This window comes from Ochotona curzoniae, unplaced genomic scaffold (genome assembly GCF_017591425.1).
Source record: "Ochotona curzoniae isolate NIBS_2020 unplaced genomic scaffold, NIBS_Ocur_1.0 contig_4516, whole genome shotgun sequence".
Taxonomy (NCBI): domain Eukaryota; kingdom Metazoa; phylum Chordata; class Mammalia; order Lagomorpha; family Ochotonidae; genus Ochotona; species Ochotona curzoniae.
In genome coordinates this window covers 2558141-2580384 of record NW_024466313.1, presented here as the reverse complement: position 1 = coordinate 2580384, position 22244 = coordinate 2558141, and the positions used below count along the sequence as shown (strand labels likewise).

Below are 22244 nucleotides of genomic sequence, written 5' to 3'. Positions count from 1 at the left end.
GCGGGTTTCGCTGCTGTACGGCTTTGCCGTTCTCTCCAGCTTCCTTGTTGACCTGTCGCAGGTTCAGCCACCACCCGAGCAGCACCATGGCCCTCAAGCGGAGCCTCATCCTGTCCAACAGACACGGCCTGCGGCGCAAGCTGAGCAAGCAGCTAGCGGGGCACCAGCGCGTGTACCAGTGTGGGGCCTGCAGCAAGGTCTTCCAGAATAGCAGTAACCTAAGCCGGCACGTGCGCTCGCACGGTGAGGGCCTGTGGGGCGCCCCCAGCCGGCCCCCTGCGGGACGCCCCCACCCCCTGCGGGACGCCCCCCCTCAGCAGGACGTCCCCACCCCCTGCAGGGCGCCACCACCCCCAGCAGGATGCCCCCCCTCAGCAGGACGCCCCCACCCCCTGCGGGACGCCCCCACCCCCAGCAGGACGCCCCCACCCCCTGCGGGACGCCCCCACCCCCTGTGGGACGCCCCCCCTCAGCAGGACGTCCCCACCCCCTGCGGGGCGCCCCCACCCCCAGCAGGACGCCCCCCCTCAGCAGGACGCCCCCACCCCCTGCGGGACGCCCCCACCCCCTGCGGGACGCCCCCACACCCAGCGGGGCGCCCCCACCCCCAGCGGGACGCCCCCACACCCTGCGGGACGCCCCCCCCAGCAGGACGCCCCCCCCAGCGGGACGCCCCCACACCCAGCAGGGCGCCCCCACCCCCTGCGGGGCCCCCACCCCCAGCGGGACGCCCCCCTCAGCAGGACGCCCCCACCCCCTGCGGGGCGCCCCCACCCCCAGCGGGACGCCCCCACCCCCTGCGGGACGCCCCCCCCAGCGGGACGCCCCCACACCCAGCAGGGCGCCCCCACACCCAGCAGGGCGCCCCCACACCCAGCAGGGCGCCCCCACCCCCTGCGGGGCGCCCCGCCCTGCGTTGACGCACCTGCCTGACGCACCTGTCTGCGTCGCCCCCGCAGGTGACAAGCTGTTCAAGTGTGAGGAGTGCGCGAAGCTCTTCAGCCGCAAGGAGAGCCTGAAGCAGCACGTGTCCTACAAGCACAGCCGCAACGAGGTGTGTGGGCGCCTGACCCCGCGACTGCGTGCTGGGGAGTCAGGAGGGGGCGCTGGCTGCGCGCCGTGGGCGTGCCATGCGGATGCCCACTCCCGGTGGGGTCAGGGCCAGGCGTCCGTTCACCGCCAGGCCGTCCCACCAGGTCGACAGTGAGTTCCGGTACCGTTGCGGCACCTGCGAGAAGACCTTCCGCATCGAGAGCGCGCTCGAGTTCCACAACTGCAGGACAGGTGAGGTGCGCTTGGCGTCCTGGCAGCAGCCAGAGGGGCAGGGACGGGGCGGAGCTTCAGGGATGCAGGGCGTGGGCCAGAGCGCTCAGCCCACTGCCCGCCTTGCCCCCAGCAGCTGCTGCTCGCTCTAGCAGATGCGCGTAGGCCAGAAGGCATGTCTGCTGACTTCTTCCATCTCCGGGGTCTGAGGCCCTGGGAAGTGCTGTGCGCGGGGAGGGTGTGGGAACCTGCCCGAGGAGGCGACAATGGGGTAGGGGACTGTGCTCCACTAGAAGGGCAAATTACAGACTTTCTCCGTCCCCACACACCCACCTGTGAGCCATCTGTCCTTCCCTGTTGCACCTGCCAGCACCCAGGTCAGGGGCTGATGCTGCCTGGCGGGGACTGTTTCTCTTGGTCCACCCAAGTACAGAGGTGACAGAGAACTCTGCTTGGGCTTTGTCTGGCCCGTGGGCTGTGCTGGGCAGCCAGCAGGTCTCTAGTTACAGAAACGTGTGCATGGCATGAATCCCCCCAGCACAGAGGCCTGACCAGACTGCCCTGCCTGTTGGCTGCAGTTTTCTGCATGGCCTCAGGGGGCCCTCCCCGTTCCCCGCTGCTTCTTGTGGCAGTTACTGAGCAAGAGCGGGGTTGGGGACATCACAGGGTCTCTGCATTGCTGCCTCCAGGGTTCACAGCAGACTAGGCGGGGGACCCCATGGCAGCTGGCTTAATGACGCACTGGGTGAGCCTTCGATGCCACCCCCTATTCTTGTGAGGTCTGTCACATGTCTTCCTCGCCCCCGGGGCCTGTTCTGTTCTGTTCCAGACTGACCCTGTGCTGACCGAAGGCTGGTGTGGCACAGGCCCACGTCTGCAGTGCCGTCCTTGGTGATCGGCCTGTTCGCCCCGAGGTCCCCTAGTGGAGGCTGGGACTGCTCCCACCTGTGTCCACCACGTGGCCTTGCTCCCGTGGCACAGTAGTTCTGTGCAGCAGGCATGGCAGGAAGCAACCTCCTCGGAAACTTGTGGAGGAACTTGGGGTGTGCTGCAAGTGTCTCCATTTCCAAGAACCTTGGGGTGCAGCCCCATTTCCCTTGGGCGCAGGGCATGCTGACAGACGGGCCCTGCGTCCCATGCAGGAGTGCGGCAGGCGGGGGAAGGGAAGGCCTCCAGTGGGCTCCCAGCCATTTCTCCATGCAGACGGACGTGGAGAAGGAAGCTGAAATGCACAGGCGCCCAGATTCATGGGCAGGGTTGGGGTGCCAGCAGAGCCACAGTGCTCCCCACGGAGCACCGCGTGAAAGCTGTCACAGCAACACACCTCCCAGGTCATGTGGCTACATCGCCTACTGCACCAGACAGTGCTAAGGAAGATAGGGGTGTGCCGAGAGCAGGTGGGGTAGCCAGAGAGAGGCTGATGAAAACGCTACCCCCGGCAACGGGATACCTGCCCTGCGGTGGGGCCCGGACAGGAAGAAAGCAAGGGTGGAATTAGAGAAGAGGTGTGTTTGAGCAGGAGGCAAGCTTGGGGGCTCGACAGACTGTAGCTGGTGACCTCACAGTCCAGGGAGGTTCAGGGCCGGGGTCCCACTGCCATGCCCTGTCCTGCCGTGCTGAGGGTATCTGGCTGTGGTGCTTGGGGGCCTGCCTGTGGCCTCATGGCTCCTCAGTCCCCAGCTCAACCCCTGGCCACAGATCAGGGTCCCTAGAGTGAAATGACCAGCCAGCTGAGCCCCAGGCCTGGCAGGTGGACCACGGCCTGGAAAGATGGGGCTAGCTCCGTGCCTCCAGCTGACTCTGGCAGGGGAGGCCCAGCAGCTCCCCAACACAGACAGGGTCCCCTTCCCTGGAGGCTAGCCGTGAGAGACCAGAAAGGGGTCCTGAGACGGTGTGGGCTGGCCCTGCAGGGAAGGCAGGTTCCTGGCAAGCAGGGTACAGCCTGTGCTGCATGGATCTGTGCGTTGTGCATACGCTGACCGCATCTCAGAGCCCACGACAGCCCAGGCGGGAATACAGCGCCAGCTGTCCCCTGGGGAGGGCATTGTACCTGTGCCACCACACTGGTACCTCCCACATCCATCACTTTCCCTGTGCGTTCATACCTGGCCGACAAGGCCCCTGGTGAGTGCCAGGAGGCCTGGGGGTGAGCAGGGGGTTCCCAGGTATCTGGGAAAGCAGGTGTGTGGCGCAGCTCGGGTGCTGCCTGGGTGCTCGGTTGGCTGCAGGAGGGAGCAGAGGTGAGGTGTGTGGAGTCACAGCCGAGTACAGGGTGTGGGGTTCGTGCTTGTCCACTGGGGAACACCCGGTCACAGCCCTGTTTGCTGAATGATAGGGGAGCTTTGGAGGTGCTGGGTGTGGGGGTGGCGGGCGGTGGCTGGCTGTGTCATGGCCCCGTGCTGCTGCGGCAGCCGAGCGGGCCGGGTCCCTGTGCTGACGGCACGCCGCCCTCTGTGTGCATGCGCGTATGCTGCTCTCTGCAGACGACAAGACGTTCCAGTGCGAGATGTGCTCCCGGTTCTTCTCCACCAACAGCAACCTGTCCAAGCACAAGAAGAAGCACGGCGACAAGAAGTTCGCCTGCCAGGTCTGCAGCAAGATGTTCTACCGCAAGGACGTGATGCTGGACCACCAGCGGCGCCACCTGGAGGGTGAGCCCCCAGCTGGCCTCGGGCCAGAGGGATGACACAGGGAGAGAGGAAGACACAGATCCCACCCACCGGCTCACCTTCCACACAGCTGCAGCTGGCCCACGCCAGGAGCCAAGAGCTTCCTCTGGGTCTCCCATGTGGCTGCAGGGGCCCCAGCCCTATGCGCCATCCCCTGCTGCTCTCCCAGATTTGTTAGTAGGGAGCCAGATCTGAAGTGGAGCAGCCAGAGGTGGGACTGGTGCCCTTCTAGGATACTTGGGGTTGCAGATGGCAGCTTAACATGCTTTACCAGAATGCTGGTCCCTCTCGGATTTCGGGATGATGTCATCCCTTAGGTCAGAGTTTTTGTTCTGGTGATGAACGGCTTCCGTGTCACTGGCCAGCCTCAAATGGGCAGCACTTCGTGGCCCACGTACTGCCAGGCATTTTCTTAAAGATGGATTGATTTCATTGAAAGAACAAAAGCAAAGGGAAGAAAGAGCAACTTCCCATCCACTGGTTCACTCCCCCAGATGGCCGCAACAGTCAGGGCTGAGCCAGTCCGAAGCCCGGAGCCAGGAGCTCCATCCTGGTCTCCCGCACAGGGGCAGGGGATGGCCGCAGTAGCCAGGGCTGAGCCAGTCCGAAGCCCGGAGCCAGGAGCTCCATCCTGGTCTCCTGCACAGGGGCAGGGGATGGCCGCAGTAGCCAGGGCTGAGCCAGTCCGAAGCCCGGAGCCAGGAGCTCCATCCTGGTCTCCCGCACAGGGGCAGGGGATGGCCGCAGTAGCCAGGGCTGAGCCAGTCCGAAGCCCGGAGCCAGGAGCTCCATCCTGGTCTCCCGCACAGGGGCAGGGGATGGCCGCAGTAGCCAGGGCTGAGCCAGTCCGAAGCCCGGAGCCAGGAGCTCCATCCTGGTCTCCCGCACAGGGGCAGGGGATGGCCGCAGTAGCCAGGGCTGAGCCAGTCCGAAGCCCGGAGCCAGGAGCTCCATCCTGGTCTCCTGCACAGGGGCAGGGGATGGCCGCAGTAGCCAGGGCTGAGCCAGTCCGAAGCCTGGAGCCAGAAGCACCATCCTGGTCTCCCACACAGGGGGCGGGGGCAAAAGCACATTGGGCTGTCACCTGCTGCCTCCCGGAAGCGTTCATAGAAAGTTGGGTCAGGAACAGAGCAGCTGGGACTTGAGAGGCGCCCCAGGGTGGGCTGCCAGCATAGCAAGCAGTGGCTGAACCCACTGCAGCACAGTGCCAGCCTTGGGGAGAACATGACCCAGCTGGGTGTATGCTTGTTGGAAGGGAGACGTGACTAGGCAAGCCGAGCTGTTTGTGAAGTGGGCCTGTCCCTGCAGAGCCGCGGTGCTATGCACTGGGCCGTGCTCCTCCGTGTCCCCCTGCGCTGACCTTCCGCGGCCTCCAGGAAGATGTGCAGCCTGTGCCCGCCCGCCTGCAGGTTTTGGTGCCTGAGCACCTGCTGAGGCTCACCTTGGCCAGGGTTCTGCTTTAATTAAAAAGATAATTCCAGAAGGAATCCTCATGTGGTCTCAAGCTTCTGGATGAAGTGAAAGCAGGGTCTTACAGGCTGTGAAGTGTCTTGCTGCGTGTCCTTGGGTTTCCAAACGCGGCAGCTGCGGGTGCTGCAGGACCCCAGCCCGGGACCCCAGCCTGGGACCCCAGCCCAGGGCTGCTCACAGCCTCCTTCCTCAGCTGGGACGGCGCTGGGGAGTGACCGTGCAGCGCCGACCCCGCCACGTGGGAGGGGCTGGCCAGACTGAGCCATCACCGTGTCCTCACTCTGCCTGGGGGTCGGGGGGATTGTTGTTTCAGGGGTGCGCCGGGTGAAGCGGGAAGACCTGGAGGCCAGCGGGGAGAGCTTGGTCCGCTACAAGAAGGAACCTTCTGGATGTCCTGTGTGTGGCAAGGTAAAGCCCCAAGACTGAGGCGGGAAGCCGGGACAGAAAGCATATCATTTCCTGCCTCATATATTTATGTACTTATTTGAAAGGCAGAGGTGCAGAGAGAGAGAGAGATAGGGAAAGAGTGGCCATCTGCTGGTTTGCTTCCCCAGATGGCCACAGGAGCTTCATCTGGGTCTCCCACGTGGGTGGGTGCCGGGGCCCAAACACTGGCGCTGTCTTTCATTGCCTTCCCAGCATTGCATTAATAGGGAGCTGGGAGGGAAGTAGAGCAGCCAGGACTGGAACCAGCACTCACATGGAATGTTAGCATCACAGGTGGGAGTTTAGGCTGCTGTACCACAGCACCATCCCCTGCATATTGAGGTTTTAGCTCAGGTCTCCTCACACTGCACCCTGCCCTGGTGTCAGGTTGGCTGTCCTGCCCCATGTTGGCTATCCAGCACTGGCATTGGCTGTCCTGCCCCAGGGTTGACTGTCCTGCCCCATGTTGGCTGTCCTGCCCCAGGGTTGACTGTCCTGTCCCATGTTGGCTGTCCTGCCCCGGGGTTGGCTGTCCTGTCCTGGGGTTGACTGTCCTGTCCCGGGGTTGGCTGTCCTGCCCCATGTTGGCTATCCAGCACTGGCATTGGCTGTCTTGCCCCATGTCAGCTGTCCTGCCCCGGTGTTGACTGTCCTTCCCTGAAGTTGGCTGTCCTGCCCCACGTTGGCTGTCCTGCCCCAGAGTTAGTTGTCTTGCCCATGTCAGCTGTTGTTCCATACTTCCTCACAGGGAGGGAGCAGAGCAAGCCAGTGAGGAAGGAGGGTGCTGTTCCCCAGGGACCAGGCATGCCAGCAGCCCCTCTCGGGATCACACTCTGCTTGCAGGTGTCTGCAACCTTGTCCTGGTAGGGAGGGGACACAAGGCCTCTGGGGGGCTGGCCCACGGCAGCCTAACCTGGCCTGCTGGGGGGCAGGGACAGTGTGCCAGCTGGCCCGCTGGCCTCCGCTGGGAGTGCTGTCCCTTGTTCCTCAGCCTCAACTCTGAGGCTGAGAATGGGCAGCTGGACCATGCACTGCAAGCCAAGGTCCCTTGCCTGGCCTCAGCTGGAGGGGGCATTGCCTCACGTGCCACCCGTGGTGGTATGGATGGGAGCAGTGCTGCACTCTGGGTGCCCCTGCCCTGGCCCAGGCAAGGGGTGTGGGAGGCGATGGAAAGCTGCACCTTCCCGTGGAGTTTCCTTCAATTTTCTTTTTCCTCCCAACCGAGAGTGCACCGAAAGGAAGCAGGTTGGCCACATGGCATGGGGCGTGGAGCTCCGCCACGGGCCAAGGTGGGGAGTGCACAGGGTTGCCAGGGGGACACTAGGGTGAGCCTGCTGGCCTGGTCCCCGGGCACAGGTGGACACACAGCCTGTGTACTCTGTGTGTGGCGCTCCTGTGGTCCCCAGGGAGAACGTTGGATGGCCCGAGGGCCAGCACTTAGGTGCATCTCACCACGCGTGTTGGTGGACTGGCTCTGCCAGGTCCAGGCGGGCTGTGGGACCCAGTGCGTTTCAGCCTCGGATTCTGAGCTCTTGCCAGGTGCCTCCCTCTCGGGCCTGTGACGTCATGGGAGTACAGCCCCCGTGTGCAGGGGCAGTGCTGAGCCCTTGGCCCCACGCACACCCACTTCTTCCTTATGCCTGAGATGGCCTGGAGCTGGCAGGGGCCAGTCCACCGTGCTGCTCAGGTGGCACTACACTGCAGGGCAGGCGTCCGTGGGATTCTCCCGCTGGTGTTTTTTAGACCATGGTGGACTTCTGGTTGCAGACACCATGAAAAGTGAAACTATAGCGAGGGTGCTGTGTGCTGCCACCTGCTGACCCTGCCACCTGCCGGAATCCCTAGGTGGTGGTCGAGGTACTGGGGGGCAAATCTGGGACCAAGACAGCCCCATATGTGTTAGCCCTCTGTCTGTCTCGGCTTCTCTCAAGCTCTCTGTTGGCAGACGGGCCACCAGCTGAGCTCTTGGTGACCTACACGTGAAGGTGGGCTCCACCCGGAGACCCCTGCTAACAGTGGGTGGCTCCTGGCGCCCTGGTGGCACTCTCAGCTGCCCGCCTTGTCCTAGCCCCAGCCACGTGCTTGTGGGGAGTGAGTGCCAGTCCAGCTCCTGGGCTGGGAAAAATCCAGAAGCTGAGGGGTGTTGTGAACATGCCTGGGCCCCCTGCAGCCCGCGGGTCGCCTCCTGTGTCACCGGCGTTAGAGGATAGCAGGGGCTTCTGTGGCTCCTGTCCTAGTGGAGTAGTTAGGCGAGCTAAGGATTGAGCTGAGTGACATGGCAAAGCCTGGAGGGACTCATTCCTAGAGTTGGACCTTAAAAAGGTCCACGGAGAATGGAGCGGAGATGAGCTCATGTCGCGAAGTCCCCTCGCGTGTGTCCTCTGCGAGTGGGGCCGCCTGTCATGCGAAGGCTGGAATGGCCGAGCAGTCGGTCGAGCGTTGGCGTTGCGGCTCGGGCATCTCCCAGGGCCTCAGCGCCTGCCGGGGCTCGCCCAGTGGGGCCCGGGCAGGGGCAGGCTCATGTCCCCCACAGCCCTCAGCCGCCACACTCTGCCCACAGGTCTTCTCCTGCCGCAGCAACATGAACAAGCACCTGCTGACCCATGGCGACAAGAAGTACACCTGTGAGATCTGCGGGCGCAGGTTCTTCCGTGTGGACGTGCTCAGGGACCACATCCACGTCCACTTCAAGGTGTCGGTCAGGGCCATGGGTCAGGGGTCATGGGTCAGCGCAGGCCGTGGAGACGGGGTCAGTGCAGCTGTGGAGACAGGGTCAGTGCAGGCTGTGGAGACGGGGTCAGTGCAGGCCGTGGAGACGGGGTCAGTGCAGGCCGTGGAGACGGGGTCAGTGCAGGCTGTGGAGACGGGGTCAGCGCAGGCCGTGGAGACGGGGTCAGCGCAGGCCGTGGAGACGGGGTCAGTGCAGGCCGTGGAGACGGGGTCAGTGCAGGCCGTGGAGACGGGGTCAGCGCAGGCCGTGGAGACGGGGTCAGTGCAGGCCGTGGAGACGGGGTCAGTGCAGGCCGTGGAGACGGGGTCAGCGCAGGCCGTGGAGACAGGGTCAGTGCAGGCCGTGGAGACGGGGTCAGTGCAGGCCGTGGAGACGGGGTCTGTGCAGGCCGTGGAGACGGGGTCAGTGCAGGTGGTATAGACGGTGTCAGTGCAGGCCGTGGAGACGGGGTCAGTGCAGGCCGTGGAGACGGGGTCAGTGCAGGCCGTGGAGACGGGGTCAGTGCAGGCCGTGGAGACGGGGTCAGTGCAGGCCGTGGAGACGGGGTCAGTGCAGGCTGTGGTGACGGGGTCAGTGCAGGCTGTGGGGACGAGGTCAGTGTAGGCGGTATAGATGGTGTCAGTGCAGGCTGTGGTGACGGGGTCAGTGCAGGCAGTATAGATGGTGTCAGTGCAGGCTGTGGTGACGGGGTCAGTGCAGGCGGTATAGACGATATCAGAGCAGGCCATGTGGACGGGTCAGTGCAGGCTGTGTAGATGATGTCCAGCATAGACCTGTCTCCCTAGGACATCGCCCTCATGGACGACCACCAGCGGGAAGAGTTTATCGGCAAGATTGGGATCTCCTCAGAGGAGAATGACGACAACTCTGATGAGAGCGCCGGCTCCGAGCCGCACAAGTACAGCTGCAAGCGCTGCCAGGTACCCGCTGGGATGGGGGTGGCCTGGAGGTGTGGCCCGAGAGGCTCCTCCCTCCCTGGGTGGGGCCAGGAGAGGCTCCTCCCTCCCTGGGCGTGACCTGGAAAGGCTCCTCCCTCCCTAGGCGGGGCCCGAAGAGGCTCCTCCCCCCTGCCTGGCCCAGGGCTTCCTGGCCACTGCCATCCTGGGGCTGGGAGCCCACATTCGTGCCTGTGCTGACCCTGGCAGTCTGGGTCTTGTGTGAGGCCCTGAGCTGAAGCCCCCATGGTCCCGCTGTGTGGGGACTGGCCGCTCAGGGGTGGGTTAGCTTCTGCGGGGCTGCACCCCAGTCCTCCTCCCCCAGGCAGCCCTGGGTGCAGGGGCCGGGCGGACGTTAGCAGTGGCCTGCCTGCCCCGCAGCTCACCTTCGGCCGCGGCAAGGAGTATCTGAGGCACATCATGGAGGTGCACAAGGAGAAGGGCCACGGCTGCAGCATCTGCAACCGCCGCTTCGCGCTCAAGGCCACCTACCACGCCCACATGGTCATCCACCGCGAGAACCTGCCCGACCCCAACGTGCAGAAGTGAGTGAGGCCGTCCACGTGGGGCGCCAGGGCCAGCTGCTCCACGCCTGCTCCCACGCTCGCTCCTCACCCTCTTGGCTGCACCCTGCGTGGACTCTGCCCACGTGGTCTGTCTGGCGGGAGACCCTCGGTGGCTGCGTGGAGGGCTCAGCCAGGCCACCAGGCCCTCCCTGTGTGTGTGTCCTTGTCGGCCTCCTTCCGGGCCACTCCAGCCCTGCACGCCTGGTGCCCGGCAGCCCCGGGCCTGCCTCCTCCTCCATCCCCGCCTGGGCTGCCGCTGACCGTGGCTCTCTGCGTGCAGGTACATCCACCCGTGTGAGATCTGCGGGCGGATCTTCAACAGCATCGGCAACCTGGAGCGCCACAAGCTCATCCACACAGGTGGGGTGCCCGTTAGGGCCAGGGCCTGCCCCCTGTCGGAGCCCCACCCACCAGAGCCAGTTCCCACCCACCTGGGCCAGAGCCCCGCCCCCACCAGGGCCAACCCCTATCGGAGCCCCACCCACCAGAGCCAGGGCCCGCCCCCATCGGAGCCAGGCCCCACCCCACTGGAGCCCCGCCCCCACCAAAGCCAGAGCCCTGCCCCCACCAGAGTACGGCCCACCCCTTCAGAGCCAGGTCCCGCCCCCACCAGAGTAAGGCCCCAACCCATCAGAGCCAGAGCTCAACCCCCACCAGGGCCAGAGCCCTGCCCCCTGCTGGAGCCCCGCCCACCAGAGCCAGCCCTGCCCACCAGAGCCCCGCCCCACTGAAGCCCCGCCCCCAGAGCCCCATCCCCCGCTGAAGTCCCACCCCAGGATCCCACCCCATGAAGTCCTGCCCCCGGAGCCCCGCCCCCACGCAGTCCTGTCCCCGGAGCCCCGCCCCCGAGCCCCGCCCCCACGCAGTCCTGCCCCCGGAGCCCCGCCCCCAGGGCCCTGGCATTGAGCAGCTGCGTGTGCGTGGGCAGGTGTGAAGAGCCACGCCTGTGAGCAGTGCGGGAAGTCATTCGCCAGGAAGGACATGCTCAAGGAGCACATGCGGGTGCACGACAACATCCGGGAGTACCTGTGCGCCGAGTGCGGGAAAGGTAGGCCCTGGAGCTCCAGAGACAGACACCGCAGCTGCACCCCAGGGAGAGCGCCGGGACACCTAGGAGCAAAGCTGGGGAGCAGGCAGGACCCCCACACAGGCACCGGGCCGTCTGGGGTGCAGGAGCGACGCCCTGCAGTTGTGCAGCTCCGGGTAAGGGCCCTGGCTGCAGGGTGGCCGTGCCAGCCTCCTGGGCACAGAAACTGCTGCTGCAGGCCAGTGACCTGATGCTGGGCCTCCGCCAACAGAGCTGAGAAGACTTCCTGCGTTGGTATGCACAGTAAGGAGACAAGAAGGGGACGTCCCTGTTGCAACCCTCTGCTGCATCCACCTGCCACCCTCACTGGCTTCATTGTGTCCCTGGGCAGGGCCCCTCGTCCCACCTCTGCCGGGTGGCCCTGCGAGAGCATGCAGAACACGCTGGGAAAGGCTCGCGAGGCCCCTTGCCCTCGGGAAGCCTCCTTGCACGTTGCTGTGCCCCCCCAGCTGTCTTGCCTGCTCCTGCAATGGCCCTACCCCCACCAACCACTCCTACAGCCCCTCACTCGCTCCTGCCTCTGGCCATCAGTCACCAGTGTCTGCCTCCCCGTCACCCCCAGAGGGAGTGGCTGTACAAAGTAAGGTGGGCTTGGCCGCACAAGAGTCCCAGAGGAGCTATGGTGTAGAGCAGGGCAGGGTAAGAGGTGACAGTGGGGGCAGGCAGAGAGGGCCGGGGCAGGGAGTGACCTGGGCCCAGGAGGTGTGGGCTCGAAGCCTTGTTTGATGCCATCCTGCACGTTTTCCTCTGTTGCTGAGGAGAGAGAGAGGCCACTGGTCTGGTCCCCAGATGCTTTCCGTGGCCAGCACTGGGTCGGGTCAAACCCGGGAGCCTGAACTCAAGCCAGGTCTTGCGTGTGGGTGTCGGGGACCCAGGAGGTGCATCACCAGCCCCTGTTGACCCCCAGGGTGCCACGAGTGGGAAGCTGGGGCTTTACCCAGGTACCAGAGTATGCTGTGGACATCCCTGGGGGCATCCTAGCCTCCTTGGCAGATGCCCACCCAAGTACTTCGCCATGTGGCTGGGCAGTTCCTTCTGTGCATTGCCAATGGTCGATGTGGCGTGCTGGTGCCCATTATGGAATTTCAGCAAGCTGGCACGGTTGGCCTCTGTCCTCGTCATGTGTGGCCTGCGGACCAAGGTTGTGCCAACCCGTTCCTTGCATAGCCTGCTTCTCTGTTGCTTTCAGCGAGCACCTGGGAGATCTGCGTTACCAGGCCACAGGGCAGCGTGGCCGTGGTTTTGTTTCGGAACCCAGATACGCTTCCGTCATGGGTAACTGTTAACCAAGTAGGGTTGCTGTCCCGGTCACACTGCCTTGACCATGGCATAGTGGGGTGTGGGTGCCCCGATGGGGGGACGCTGTCCACTGCACCACATCCCGCACCTTGAGCTGTTGGGAGCAACCTGTGTGACACCAGCTTTTCAGAAAGATGATTGGCAGGTGTGGTGTGGCCGGTCACAGGCCTAGCAGGAGCAAGTTTACTGTGGGGCTGGTGTGTGCTGTGTGATGGCAGGATCCCAGATCGGAACGTTGCTGCACTCCCCGCAGCTCCACTTCCCATCCAGCTCCCTGCTGATGGCCTTGGGACCCTGCACACACGTGGAAAGCCTGGAGGAAGCTTCTGGCTTCAGCCTGGTCCAGCTCCATCCAAGCCTCCCGCGTGGCAGGTCAGAACCCAGGGCCTTTGGTCCCAGCGTGCACATGAGCAGGAAGCTGGAATTGGCAGGGAAGTGGGAACTGTGGTCCCCTGTGGACCTGCTGAGCCACGTCTCCAGGGCCTTGGCCTGAGAGCCTCTGCACCTGCTGTGCCTGCCGCTCGGGATGCTGTTGCCACAGCAGTCTCCCACACGTGTTCCGGGCCATGCAGATGGCTCCACCATCGTGAGGCCACCCTGGGACCCCCACCTGCTGGGCCAGCAGCATCCTCAGGGTCATGTCCTCAACTCGCCCCTGCCTGGCCTTGTCTCCTCTTCTGCTGTCGGCTTGTTTGTACCAACCTCTTCCCCAAGTGGAGCCTGGGGGGCTGGGGACTCCCACCTGATGTGGCTCCTGGCATGCAGTAGAGGCGCAGGTGCCTGGTCTGACTCCTGGTACTCAGTTGGGGTACAGGTTCCCCGGGAATGCTGTTACAGGCAGCACTGCTGGTCGGGTGTGCGTCGGTGCCCCCTGTGCCCCCTGCAGGAGGTGGTCAGCTGTGGGAACCATGCCACATGTGCAGTTGGTCCCAGGTGGGTGATGTTGCCCGAAGGGCAGGTCCTAGGTCACCAGGAAGAGGCTGGTGTGTGCTGGTAAGGACCGGTTTGTAGACAGCAACAGTCACCCCAGCCGCTTAGCACCGGTAGTTCCCACCTACGAGCATGTGTGGCATCTGTTTGAGTTAAGCCTTTGGAAGTTCTGCAGCCACAGTGGTCCCAGTGGTCCTTTGCCACACAGCGTCCTGGCGACACAGCCCTTGGGCTCCCCCTGCTGGGTTGGCGTGGCACTTTCCCTGTGGCTGGGTGGGAGTAGCTGGTTACCGGGAGGTGGGAGTGACTGCTGAAGCCCCACCACGCTCTGCTCCTGTTTGTCCAACTCGGTCGTGGTGGTCAGGTCAGAAGTCCACCAACAGCTGTCCCAGGGCTGTCACCGTCACGCTTCAGTGAGACAGACGTTCCCCAAGTTTCATGTGGCTCCCCCCTGCTGTCCCTGGACCCGCCCCAAGCTCCCGTCTGCGTGGCAGGGGCAGTGCCACATGGGGCGGTGGGCAGGGAGGGCGTCTGGCAGACCGATGTGGACATCCCCCCTCTGCCCCCTCAGGCATGAAGACCAAGCACGCCCTGCGCCACCACATGAAGCTGCACAAGGGCATCAAGGAGTACGAGTGCAAGGAGTGCCACCGCAAGTTCGCGCAGAAGGTCAACATGCTCAAACACTACAAGCGGCACACAGGTGAGCCGCGGGACTGCCGGGCACGGGCAGGGCAGAGCACCACACACACCTGACCCAGGGCACTGTGCTTGTGCCGACCTGCGTGATAAAAGCTCATACTTGGAGCGGGGAGCGCTCACTATGCCATCATGAAGTGAGTGTGTGTTGGCACGGTGTACCTGCGTGGGGAGACTTGCTGTCCGTGGTGATGGGCCACAGAGCACTGCCTGCTCCTGGTGGTCTCGCACAGATCCTCTCTGGGACCTGGCAGGGCTGCGAGGGCACAGGCCGCAGGTGTAAGGATGCTCGTGGATTCCATAGGGGCCCCCTGCACACTCAGGGTTTGGCTGCTGAGACGTGACATCACGTTAGCAGGAGCGTCTTGAGCTGGGCGTGGCTGTGGCCTCCTGTGAGGCCGCCCAGCTGCCCTGGGTGTCAGGAGTGGCACGTGCTGTGGCGTGCCTGTCCTCAGCAGCTGTGTGAGACCAAGCACACTTCCCCCGCCCGGCAGGGATTAAAGACTTCATGTGCGAGTTGTGCGGCAAGACCTTCAGTGAGAGAAACACCATGGAGACCCACAAGCTCATCCACACGGGTAGGTGAGGCGTGGTCTGCAGGGCAGGGAGGGGCACGGGAAGGACAGATGTCAGAAGGTGTTGCCTGAATGTTGAGTGTGGTCCAGGCTTAGTGGTGGCCCCTGGCTTATTTAGTCTTGTTCCCTCTTGGGTGTTAGAGTGTATCCTGGGTGGCACACTGGCATGGATGGTGGCCCCTGGTATGGCAGCTGTTCCTGCCTGGTCGACTCAGGGCCATGCTTGACTCCATGGTCTGACCCAGCAGACACGTGTCATGGGCGTGCAGCGGAGCTTGGGAGTCACCTTATGCCTCTCCCTCCATCTCCATGCCCAGCAACAAGGGGCAGTGGGTCCTGTGTCCCTTCCTCCCTGTGCCCAGGTGCGGTGGGCATGGGATCTCAGGGCTGACCTGTGTCTCTCCCTCTTCCCTCCCTGTGCCCGGGTGCAGTGGGCAGGGGTCCCGGGCTGACCTGTCTCTCCCTCTTTCCTCCCTGTGTCCTGGAGCAGTGGGCAGGGGGTCCCAGGGCTGACCTGTCCATCCCTCCCTCCCTGTGTCGGAGCAGTGGGCAGGGGTCCCGGGCTGACCTGTGTCCTTCCCTCCCTGTGTCGGAGCAGTGGGCAGGGGTCCCGGGCTGACCTGTGTCCTTCCCTCCCTGTGTCGGAGCAGTGGGCAGGGGTCCCGGGGCTGACCTGTGTCCCTCCCTCCCTGTGTCTGGGAGCAGTGGGCAGGGGTCCCGGGGCTGACCTGTGTCCCTCCCTCCCTGTGTCGGAGCAGTGGGCCGGGGTCCCGGGGCTGACCTGTCTCTCCTCTTCCCTCCCTGTGTCTGGGAGCAGTGGGCAGGGGGTCCCAGGGCTGACCTGTGTCCTTCCCTCTTCCCTCCCTGTGTCGGAGCAGTGGGCAAGCAGTGGACGTGTTCTGTGTGTGACAAGAAGTACGTGACCGAGTACATGCTGCAGAAGCACGTGCAGCTTACGCACGACAAGGTGGAAGCGCAGAGCTGCCAGCTGTGCGGGACCAAGGTGTCCACCCGGGCCTCCATGAGCAGGCACATGCGCCGCAAGCACCCTGAGGTAGGGCTCTGCGCCCGCAGTCACTGCCGCTGCGTCCTGGGGGCCGCTGTAGCTGGGCTGTTGCTGGAGGTGATGGTGGTGGTGCTGATGGTGAGGATGGTGCTGGTGATGATGATGATGGTGATGTGGGTGATGATGGTGGTGATGATGGTGATGGTGAGGAAGATAAGGATGGTGAGGATGATGATGGTGATGGTGATGATGGTGATGATGGTGATGATGATGGTGGTGATGGTGATGATGATGGTGGTGATGGTGGTGATGGTGTTGATGGTGATGATGATGGTGGTGATGGTGGTGATGGTGATGGTGGTGATGGTGGTGATGGTGATGGTGATGATGGTGATGGTGGTGATGGTGATGGTGATGGTGGTGATGATGGTGATGGTGGTGATGGTGGTGATGGTGGTGATGGTGATGGTGATGGTGGTGATGATGGTGATGGTGGTGATGGTGATGATGGTGATGGTGATGATGATGGTGGTGATGGTGGTGATGGTGGTGATGGTGGTGATGGTGATGATGGTGATGGTGATGGTGATGGTGGTGATGATGGTGATGGTGGTGATGGTGGTGATGGTGGTGATGATGATGATGGTGGTGATGGTGGTGATGGTGATGATGGTGGTGATGGTGATGATGGTGATGGTGGTGATGGTGGTGATGGTGGTGATGGTGATGGTGATGGTGGTGATGGTGGTGATGGTGGTGGTGATGGTGGTGATGATGGTGATGGTGGTGATGATGATGGTGGTGATGGTGATGATGGTGGTGATGGTGATGGTGGTGATGGTGGTGATGGTGGTGGTGGTGGTGATGATGATGGTGGTGATGGTGATGATGGTGGTGATGGTGATGGTGGTGATGATGATGATGGTGGTGATGGTGATGATGGTGGTGATGGTGGTGATGGTGGTGATGGTGGTGGTGGTGGTGATGGTGGTGATGGGGATGAAGATGGGGATGATGATGTGAGGATGGTGTGAGGATGGTTTTGGTGATGGAGTTGGTGACGGTGATGGGAATGGTCCAGAAGAGGTCCAGGAGGGTCCAGGACTCCAGGACATGCTTCCATTGTGCAAACCCCCCGCACCGGCACACAGGCCGGCCTCGCTGTGCAGACCCTGTGCATCTCCAGGAGGCTGTTTCCTCTGAGTAGAGCCTGCTGTGCGGGGGGCACCGAGTGAAGGAGTAGGATCACCTCCTCAGGTGTACTTCCTGCTGAGGCTGTAAACTGTACCCTGAAGTAATGACACAGCCCTGGCTCCTGCCCCTGTCGGCACCTCCATGTGAGGTGCTAGGGGCACTGGGGACTGAGGGGCGCAGGTGCAGAACAAGCCCTGGCTCCTGCCCCTGTCGGCACCTCCATGTGAGGTGTTAGGGGTGCTGGGGACTGAGGGGCGCAGGTGCAGAACAAGCAGGGCCTGGCTTGTTCTGCAAGGGCCATCGGAGGCAGGCAGTGAGTGTGGTGTCTGAGGGGGAAAGCAGTCAGAGGGCAGGGGTGGAGCTTCCCTCGGTCAGCTTCCTAGGGGTGGGTGCTGCAGACCCCACCTATAACCCCCATGGCTGCACCCCCATGGCTGAGTGCCTGAGTCGGTCCCCAGCTCAGAGGGGCAGTAGGGTCCCTGCCCAGACAGATCTGGCTTCCGGCTTCATGTCCCCAGGCCGTTGAAAGCGTTCGGGGAGTGGACCAGCAGGTGGCAGCTCACTTGGTATATCTTGATCCGTCTCTCACATGGCTGCAAGGGGGATGGCAGGGTCGTCACTTCACCATGAACCTGAGAGAAGGGAGTGTGTGTATGCGTGTGTGTGCACACACATGGACCTGCACGTGGAGGGCTCGGGGCTGCGGGATGGGCCTCAGTTGGGTGACTCTGGGGACAGGCTCGCCACCCCGCATGCCCCCTCACTCAGCTTTGCCCGTGTGGACTCTGGGCTGGTGGGAGGTGTCCCCGCCATCTTTTCCTGCCAACATGGGAGCCCCAGGATGGGGAAGGACCTGGACTCCAGGAGATGCGGAGACACATGCCTGAAGGGACTCCCCAGGGCCTCTCAGGGTGCGAGAGTCTCATGTAATCCAGGACAGCGTTCAGGAAGGACGGCTCCGGGCTGTGGATGGCCATACCCAGGCAGCGGGTGGTGTATCCCGCGTGAGCCCGCAGGCTGGGGTCTTGATGATTGGGGACGGAAACGGGGCGTGCCTGCAGGCTGGGGTCCTGAGGGTGGTTGGGGATGGGAACGGGGCGTGCCTGCAGGCTGGGGTCCTGATGGTTGGGGACGGGAACGGGGCGTCGGGCAGGTGCACCCCACTCATTGCCCCTTTTGCTCTCTCCCACCTCCTCCCCCGCAGGTCCTAGCGGTGAGGATTGATGACTTGGACCACCTTCCCGAGACCACCACCATTGACGCCTCCTCCATCGGCATCGTGCAGGTGAGCCACGAGCAGCGCGGGCCGCACCCCACGTTCTCCCAGCTTCTTAGGGCCTTTTAGAGAGCTCCCTGCTGCGAGCGACCTTTCTTCATGGTTCAAGTGTGTGTGTGTGTGCGCACGCGTGCTGGCGGCTTTCACGCTGGGAACAATCTGATCCCCAGCCAAGAGGAAATTTAGCAAGAGGATGCTCTAAGAATTTATTGGTTACCAAAGAGGATCTTTTTGTGTCAGAAGCCAGTGTCTGTCCCTGTGGGCTGAGCATAGCGCCAGCTAGCATGACTGGGTTCTAGGAGGGGCCAGCGTGTGGATGTCTATGGTCAGCCCTGGGACCCCCAACCGCCCTGTGCCTGTGTGCCACTGTGCCCTGGCAGGCTTGCCCTTGGCCTGTGCCACAGCCTGCACCAGGTCCTGTGGGCTGATGGGTGGTGACCTGGACTCAGAGCCTCGTCAGCCACCCTGCCCACGTTATGTGGCTTGGCTGTGGTCAGCGGTGCCCTTGCCTGTGGCAGACAACCAGCTGAGGAGTGAGCTGGCCTGCCATACTCCCGCTGCAGGAGGCATGGGGATGGCCTGTGGACAGCCGCATTGTAACCCAGAAGTACGTGCTGCAGTGGTCTTGTTCTGGATGTGGGGCTGGGTGCCCCGACTGAAAATTTGGGGTGTCGGCCTGCACTCGCTGGTGCTGGAACCCTTCCTCTATCTGCCTTCACCATGTGTCGGCACAGAGCGAGGCTTTTAGAATCCCGATTTGCGTCCCCTTTTGTCAGTGGCCGCACTGCCCGGGCACCCCCGGGACTCTAGGGGAAGAGTGTGTGCAGGCACTGAGACCTGTTTGCCTGCAGCCCGAGCTGAGCCTGGAGCAGGAGGAGCTGGCCGAGGGCAAACACAGCAAGGCCTCCAAGCGCGCCCACAAACGGAAGCAGAAGCCGGAGGAGGAGGCCGAGGCCCCGGGACCCGAGGACGCGACCTTCAGCGAGTACTCGGAGAAAGAGGCCGAGTTCACAGGCGGTGTGGGCGACGAGACCAGCTCTGCCGTGCAGAGCATCCAGCAGGTCCGTGTGGGGCCCCGTGCAGACCACCTCCCTCGCTCCTCTCAGTGCCAGAGAGACCCTCACTCCTCAGATGGCCACAGCCAGGGCTAAGTCAGGCTGAAACCAGGAGCCAGGAGCTCTTCCAGGTCTCCCACGCGGGTGCAGGGTCCCAAGGCTTTGGGCCGTCCTCGACTGCTTTCCCAGGCCACAGGCAGGGAGCTGGAAGGGAAGTGGAGCAGCCGGAACTCGAACCTCTGCTCTCTTGGCTGCTGGTATTGCAGGTGACAGTTCAACCTGCTGTGCCATAATGTTTGCTATGCTTATATATATTTTTAAATGTATTTGTCTCCCCATTTTCTGCTCTTCCAAGGGCATGTTCTCCATAGCTACACCTTTGAGGCCTGACTTACAACACACAGAAAGGGGATTTGCAGCGGGACACTGACTCACAGGAGAGCAGGCATAGGATGGCGATAGGAAATCATTTGAATGAGGACACCTGATTGGACACACAAAACAAAGGACAGTTTCTAACAAGGGTGTGGAAACAGTTGATGGGTTCCATAGAAAGGCTTATGGGAACCACGTAAGCACCTCAATACCTCCTCCTCATCCTGTGTGAGCCTCAGTCTATAAAAGCCTGATGCCACTAATAAGAAAAAAAAAATTGAAAGAGACACAGAGGGACAGAGAGACAGAGATCCTGTCCCCTGGTTCACTCCCCGTATGCCAGCAACTGAGCCAGGCCAAAGCAGGGGACAGGGACCTGCCACCGGGGCCACACCTGCCACCCCCTAGGACGAACCTGGGCAGGCAGCCGGGATCAGGACATGAGTGCGGGCTCTGCAGGCGGGGACGTGGCCGACCCCCGTGTCCTGTTGCGTGTTGGACATCACTGTCCCCAGAGGCCGCCTCACAGGGGCACTCCGGACAGGTCACACGTTCCTGGGGCAGACCCCGGCTGGGAGTAGGAGGGCTCTGTCCTGTCTACAGGACCCCTGCTGCAGGCAGCTGCCCACCCAAGTGCACCTCTTTCTTTGTCGCTGGCACCAAGAGCTGGAACCCTTGCAGGATATGCTATAGGGTGACATGGGGTGGGTGACATGGGGTGGGTGACGCGGGGTGGGTGGGGCTGCCCAGCTCCCAGTGTGTCTGTCACCTTTGCCCTCAGCACGTGCCCACCCTATTTAACCTTAGAGTTTGCACCCCAGTGGCAGCTGTTCCCATGGTGATTGGGTGGGCTAAGGGCTTTGCCCCTCCTACAGCCGGGCAAGACGTGGCGTCACCGTAGGCCTCACAACAAGGTCACCGGTTCACCATATCTCGGCGTGTGCCTCTCCAGGTGGTGGTGACGTTGGGGGACCCCAGTGTGACGGCTCCGTCCAGCTCGGTGGGCCTGACCAACATCACCGTGACTCCCATCACCACCGCGGCCGGGACTCAGTTCACCAACCTGCAGCCTGTGGCTGTGGGCCACCTCACTGCCCCCGAGCGCCAGCTGCAACTGGACAACTCCATCCTGACCGTGACTTTTGACACCGTCAGCGGCTCGGCCATGCTGCACAACCGGCCGAATGACGTGCAGCTCCACCCGCAGCCCGAAGCCTCCAACCCGCAGTCGGTGGCCCACTTCATCAACCTGACCACCCTGGTCAACTCCATCACGCCCCTGGGGAACCAGCTCAGCGACCAGCACCCGCTCGCGTGGCGGGCCGTGCCGCAGGCCGACGTCCTGCAGACCCCGCCGCCGCCACCACCACCCCCGCCGCCAGCCCCGCAGCCGCAGCCGGCCCCGTCGCAGGTGCAGCCAGAGCAGCAGCCACAGATGTTCAGCTACTGAGCCTGTGCTGGCCGCCGGTCAGGACCGCGGACAGGGCCCGTCGCCCGGCCTAGTGAGGAAAGTTGGCAGAGTCATCTACTCCTGCGCCCCCAGCACCGGGTCAGCCCGTCCGGGACATGGCCCCCCGCCCGCTGCTCCTACTCCACGCCTTAGCAAGCTGTCACAGCCTGGGCTGGCTGTTCCCGCATGCCCTGACACAGCTGCGGGGGTGTGGGGGCATAGACTCAGGGCTGGAGAGTGTAGCACATAGCAGGAAGCCAGCCGCATGTGGCCACGAGCTCAGCGCGACGCTCAGTGCCACGCTCAGAGTGGCTGCTCCTTGCCGGAGGTCAGCAGGGGTCTGCCTTCCTTGGAAATTCCCGTCAGGTCCTGCTGGGTCCAGACCAGGGTCCCACGTATATGTGAGTGGCACCATGGGGCCTGTGACACGCTAGCCCTCTGCACGCTCGGGTATGAGTTATCACGAATCCCATTTTATTTTTTGAGAACAGCACACCAGACCCTATTGCAAGTGATTTTTTTTTTTTTTTGAAGTTTTATGTTCCTGTGAGGAGGAAGGCGACGGGCAGCCCTCCTTGGGCCGCTGCATGGTTCAGCCGCAGCTTCCGGAGGAGGCGTTGGGCAAGAGACTCGAAGGTGGATACATTTGGAGACCAGCTCACTGAAGCGCAGGTGTCTGGCACCTGATGGTGGGCAAGCAGAGGCATGTCTGAACCAAAGGGAAAATGCACCCCCCGCCAGGGGGTCTGCAAACCGCAGGTGCTAGTGTGGGTCGGTGGCAGAACCCACGGGAAGCCGCGTGGCAAGGGATGGAATTATTTTGGTGCAAAATGTTTTTGATGACGTTTTCATGAACTTTGTTAAGTCCTCCTGTGTGCATATTGGATGGCCCCAGGGAGTGCTCAGCAGGCATCCTTCAGGTGTGGGGATGGGGCTGTCCTGCCCTGGGTCGTTCCAGCCGGCCAGCCCCTCCCACCTCGCGACCTTGGCAGTGCCAAGAGGCCCTGGGAACAGGAAGTGAATTTTCTTTCCTGGTGCCATGCTTTTGTTTTTGTTTTTTGTTTTAAGCTGTGCTTCACTGTGGCCCTGGTCACTTTGGGTCTAGAGGTGGGCCATGCTGTGCTGCCCACAGCCCCCTCGGCACGCACCTGCGCCAGGTGGCAGGTTTGGGGACGGCAGGTGGGGGAGCAGTGCAATACGTGCCCCGGTACCTCCTATTGGCTGCATTCACACTGGGC

General features: G+C 63.0%; 1 protein-coding gene across 2 annotated transcripts in view; it reads left to right on the top strand.

The window, feature by feature from the left end:
- The window catches only part of PRDM15 (PR/SET domain 15), a 32160-nt gene extending 10630 nt beyond the window's left edge, over positions 1 to 21530 (top strand). The window contains exons 8-23 of one of the 2 annotated variants that reach the window (XM_040986649.1): positions 62 to 243; positions 960 to 1054; positions 1197 to 1284; positions 3747 to 3914; positions 5716 to 5810; positions 8389 to 8520; positions 9345 to 9479; positions 9876 to 10039; positions 10341 to 10420; positions 10989 to 11108; positions 13948 to 14079; positions 14570 to 14653; positions 15529 to 15704; positions 18055 to 18135; positions 18978 to 19187; positions 20509 to 21530. In XM_040986649.1, coding sequence (XP_040842583.1) covers positions 62 to 243; positions 960 to 1054; positions 1197 to 1284; positions 3747 to 3914; positions 5716 to 5810; positions 8389 to 8520; positions 9345 to 9479; positions 9876 to 10039; positions 10341 to 10420; positions 10989 to 11108; positions 13948 to 14079; positions 14570 to 14653; positions 15529 to 15704; positions 18055 to 18135; positions 18978 to 19187; positions 20509 to 21006 — 2440 coding nt within the window. In that variant the 3' untranslated portion in view covers positions 21007 to 21530. Of the gene's footprint in view, positions 1 to 61; positions 259 to 959; positions 1055 to 1196; positions 1285 to 3746; positions 3915 to 5715; positions 5811 to 8388; positions 8521 to 9344; positions 9480 to 9875; positions 10040 to 10340; positions 10421 to 10988; positions 11109 to 13947; positions 14080 to 14569; positions 14654 to 15528; positions 15705 to 18054; positions 18136 to 18977; positions 19188 to 20508 lie in introns of both variants that reach the window. The other variant, XM_040986650.1, reaches the window with a different exon arrangement.
- The last annotated feature ends 714 nt before the right edge of the window (positions 21531 to 22244 follow it).